Source organism: Morus notabilis, unplaced genomic scaffold (genome assembly GCF_000414095.1).
Source record: "Morus notabilis unplaced genomic scaffold, ASM41409v2 Scaffold539, whole genome shotgun sequence".
NCBI classification, from domain to species: Eukaryota; Viridiplantae; Streptophyta; class Magnoliopsida; order Rosales; family Moraceae; genus Morus; species Morus notabilis.
Window position 1 is genome coordinate 11,794 of NW_010360293.1, and position 5,033 is coordinate 16,826.

The 5,033-nt window shown below is 34.5% G+C and overlaps 1 protein-coding gene across 1 annotated transcript; it reads right to left on the bottom strand.

The window, feature by feature from the left end:
* Positions 1-974: 974 nt before the first annotated feature.
* On the bottom strand, positions 975-4,787 carry LOC21393162 (farnesylcysteine lyase). Its single transcript, XM_010096300.2, has 5 exons — positions 4,236-4,787; positions 3,902-4,075; positions 2,991-3,350; positions 2,737-2,912; positions 975-1,422 (listed from the first exon to the last, which is right to left on the bottom strand). Exons 1-5 carry the CDS (start codon positions 4,743-4,745, stop codon positions 1,158-1,160), a joined length of 1,485 nt encoding a protein of 494 aa, XP_010094602.1. The 5' UTR covers positions 4,746-4,787; the 3' UTR covers positions 975-1,157.
* Positions 4,788-5,033: the final 246 nt, after the last annotated feature.

Below are 5,033 nucleotides of genomic sequence, written 5' to 3' on the forward strand. Positions count from 1 at the left end.
TTTTTTTTTTCCCTTTTTCCTGAACCAAATAGAGCTTTCAAACGCATCAGCAATAAATTTTTCTTAAATAAAAAGACAAGCAATAAATTGTAGGCTAATGCCTTTGGACTTAAATCTCATGTCTAATTTTTGTGTTCTAATTAGTATCGAATTAATCATATTATGCAACGTTGTGTAAAATATTTTAATTGCTTTTTAACAAACTCTTTTGTACTTATCATGAGATGATATGGCGTGATTTAATTAGTTAGACGATACTAATTATATTAGGACATCAAAGATTGGACAGATGATCTGAATCCAACGCCTTTGTACCCCTAACATTTTCAATTTTTTTAAAAAAAAAAGTTGCGAAAAATTTATAAGCTTGGCATATTTCAGATTGGTTATTTTGCTAACTATAAATAAGAAAATAACATTTATAAAGTAGTACAAGTGTTCATTTTAAAAATGTACCAAATTTGTTGAGTGTATAAAAGGAAAATATCAACCAATTTAAAAACCAAAAATGGTTGAGCGTCTTTTCATTGGTAAACGTCTTGGAAACTCTTCTTACCTAAATCCAGCAAAAGATGTCTTATGTTTCCGCAACAAAACAAATCCATATTTCCACGTCTTCGAAACTTACGTTCTGGTAAATATAAGTCTATTGTACAGAAACTACTATACAGGTCTTACGTTCAATGGGAGGAGATTCCAATAACTAAACAAGAACTTATAAAAAGCTTTTTTATTTATAATTATAACCTTTTTATTTGTAAATAACTAATTAAAAAAAATTATATCCATATCTTTATATTATATTTATTTTTTTTATAATTATAAGAGCTTTTGATTTATTTAACTAAAAGATTCAAAAGCTCTTTTACATACACAATCCAAACAGTAATTAAACAACCCTGAATTATACTCTTCTTCTATTGATTTAAAGTAAATGCAAAGGCTATCCGAAACAAGTCCCAATCTTCTCTTAATGAAAACACAAGTACACGATGCTCAATTTCTCATATCATACAATGAAGAAAAGTTGTGTAATATACATTGTTTAATGAGTTTCCAGAATCCCAATATAAAAATCTCATTTGTATGTGAGCTTATCATAAATACATTTCAAACTACTGTGTTTTTAAGTTTTAGTGGTTGCTAATAAAGAAAGCTCATAGATCTACACGCAAAGCTCCTGTACCAGAATAAGATCCCAAATTTGAAGAACTGAAAGGTGGTCGACCAAAATATCTTGACATGATGAGCCGCGCAATATTCTCAGCTGAAACAGCACTAGTCTCCATTGTGCTTGCTGCATTCTCAAAGGCATTAACATAATACAAATGCTGAGCATCCAATATGAACGGAGCAAATACTTCGGGAGCATTATAATGAGGGTATGCACCCCAATCTATTCGAATTGTCTCATTCCTGAAACTGAAAATGCACCAAGAAAATGAAAATCAGTACATGAAAAAGAAAGAGGTTTTGCAATGTAAGTCTTAACTTCGCTATGGATTTAGAATTCCCTTGACTAGTGGGGGAAAAGAAGATACTCGGAAAATTCATTAATCAATCTAGCTCCAAGATACATATAATCTGTTGTAGCTTTGCCCCATCTACTTCAGCTATCATGAAGTGAACCTAAATGCAAAATGAATGACTTCCGTCGTGTACTAAAGGCATAGACTATTTTTCCAAACTGCAAGTGCCCTTCATGAAAATTACTTCTCTCCAAAAGAAAAAACAAAAAGCTAAAGAAGAGAGAAAAAACTGCAAAGTGCCCTTCATGAAAATTACTTCTCTCCAAAAGAAAAATCAAAAAGCTAAAGAAGAGAGAAACGTAAAGAGATAAACAAGTAATTTCCAAATGTGTAGATACAGAGTTGGATGATGGTAGGGTTTTTGGATGATACATCAGTTTAGTGATCAGTTTGATTATCAATTTGACGAGTCTTAAGAAAATGCTAATAGATGAATTTGGTGGGGTGGTTGAAGATCTCTAAAGCATATTGAAGTAGACATTGACAACCTGATTTATTTACATGGAATACACCTGTTGTCTAGAGCTTTAGGAAATGCAATGGATGCTAGACTATCCCTCTCATTTTACATTATGAATCCAAAAGACATTATAAATCTCAAATGATTTTCAATAACAGTTGCTTGTGAAATAACATGCTTTTGATGAAAAGTGAAATGGACAAGGCTATGCAGAAGGAAGTGGTATTTCTACGAAAATACATTAGCTATGCTTTAATGAGTAATATTTAAAGAAGTAAAAAAACAGTTGGAATAGATCGCTTCTTGGGCACTTGGTGACAATCACATGCGAAGCGATATGCTTTTGATGAAAAATTAAGTGGACAAGGAGAAGGAAGTGATATTTCTATGAGACATACATTAGCTATGCTTCAATGAGTTATAAAGAACTAAAAAAACAGGTGGAATAGTAGCACTTGGTAACAAATGGCAGCCAGAGAAAAGAAGGTGTAGGAAATAATTGGGAACATTATCAGAGCAAACTGAAACTAAGGTAAATGTACCATAGTGTATAGGGATTACAATAGTTAAAGTTGTTTAAAAATTCCACCACTAAATATGGCAGAATACTGAGCAATCAGGAACAGGGAAAAGAAAGGATATCCAACAAAAAATGAGAAGCGCACGTCAATTTTTAATCCCTTTTTCCCCTCTTGTCCTTTTAGTTTCGTTAGACAATGTGAACAAGAGTTGGCTAGTTAATAGTACCTGAAAATGCTATCTAGTAAAGCATCATCCATAGGTTTACGGGAGAATATCTTGTAAGTCATATCTTTTTCATCATGTCTCTTAAGAACTGAAATGCTTGAGAACGGAAGATCAGGAACCTCAATTGTCCCCACCAGTTCTGGGATATCCGATACAGCATCCAGGCCAAAATATTCCTTGGGAACAACAGAACATTAAGATTAAAACTACAAAACAAACCTTCAAAATGTAAAAAGACTGCAAAGGGAACTTACCGGATTTAGGAGGCCCCTAACAAAAGTTGCATGCGTATGCTGTAGTCTTCTCTTAGGAATTGATATTAGAGGAGTAAACCGAATTTTCACTTCATCTAGCGGCGTAGCAACCACTGCAACTTCACATTTGTAACTGTTTCCTTTGGTGGAATTAAGTTCATAATATTTTCCCATAGAAGAGATTGATTCTATTTCCTCATGGAGGTGCAATGCGACATTCGAGTGATTAATAAGTCCAGAAGCCATCTGCCAGTTCCCTCCTTTGATGGACCACAATCCTCCTTCAGCTCCTGCCAATGAAACAGCACCTGCAAGTCCACTAATAGCTAAACTTTGACCATAATTAATTCTCGTGATAACCTGCATTGATCAACCATGTTTCAAAATCTAATCAAATTTCAGAAAAAGCTCAAGCCTGCCTTATTTTCAGGTCAAATATACAATTCGGAATAGATAAATTCAAGCTTTCTAACAAGTTTCTTAAAATGGAAATGAAGAGTGATTTTTTCAAGTTACACATGAAGGGTGTTGCTCTTTCCGTATACAGTAATACACCCTTTTATTAAGCTCATATATGTTCATGAGCCAAGATTGACATACATTCCTGTCCATAGTTCCCCAATTGTTTGAAATTTTTGAATTGCCAATTCCAGAAAAACCACATTCCTTGTGGAAACTTGTCAGCTCAATAGCACAACTAATCATCCGATCATTTCATAGTAGTTTTATATTCTAATTCAAGACCAAGCGTCAGAGAAATCTATATCATTTCGAACGCGCACTTAACACCAATTCTATCTCATCATCAAACTTTCAGAAATTAACCATAAGAAAGGTAGAAGAAGTAAAAAGTACATCAAAATATTAAGACAGATCATGCCCATCATCAAAAGGAGATAAGAGTTTCTTACGGTAACAAGCTCTTGAGCCAACAACGGAGACAGCCCAGCATCAGTCAATTCCTGTCCTAAATTGGCAGTTGTGAGATTGTACAAACCAGCCCATTTAAGCATCTCCTCCACACTCTCGAAAATTGGTCTCAACTCATGACTCTCATAGTATTTCAAGAAGCTACCAACGGCAGTCTGGATCACAACAAAAATCTCTCAATTTCCAATATTTCACAACAAATTCAGTGCAAAAGCACACAAAAACATACTAAAAAAACTCAAAATCAACAAAACCACACTATAACAGAAGAACAATAAATTGCAAATTCAATTTCATACAAATACAACAGAAAACCTGAACAAATCTCTCCATTTTGAGAAGCGAGAATCCGTAGCGAAGAAACATGAGAACGGAATTGGCATAGGAAACGAGTTTCTGAACAAAGGGAAGGTTCGATTTGAATCCGAGGGTTTTGAAGACGAATTTTTTACCATCCCAAATTCCGAGAGAAGGAGAAGAGGAAGCAGAAGAGGAAGGTTCTTTGATGGTGAGGTTGAGGAGGTTGGTGTAGTTCAAGGCGTATAAATTCTTGGGATGAAGAATGGAGGCTCCGGCCTCGAAGACCTCGCCGGAGAGGTCAACGGTGGCCATGCGGCCTCCGACGACGACGTTTCGCTCGAACATTCGGATGTCGAAAACGGCATCGTCAAGGGAGGTGGAGAAGAGGCGGAGGAAGTGTGCGACTGATGAGCCCCCGATGCCGCTTCCGACGATGCAGACGGTGGCGCGTGGAAGTGACGTGTCTGCTTGTGAGAATGAGAGTGAGAAGAGGAAAACCAGGACTATGAACATCGTTGGTCGCATGTCGTGTTGTGGTCTGTTGGTTTTGGTCTGTTGGGAGTCGAGATTTCCTTCTATCGTTATTTACGTTTGGTTTATAAATTTAATATCATAATTTAAAATTATTTTTAATTTATGTATATTTTTTTAAAAATATATATTATAATAAATTATAAATTATAATTTAAATTATATTATAAATTTTTAAACTAAATACATATTTAAAAAGTGTTTGTTGCTTATATTCGTTATTGATTTTGAATCATGATTTATGATTTTTTATATTTTTTTCATAAAAAATACATTTAAAAT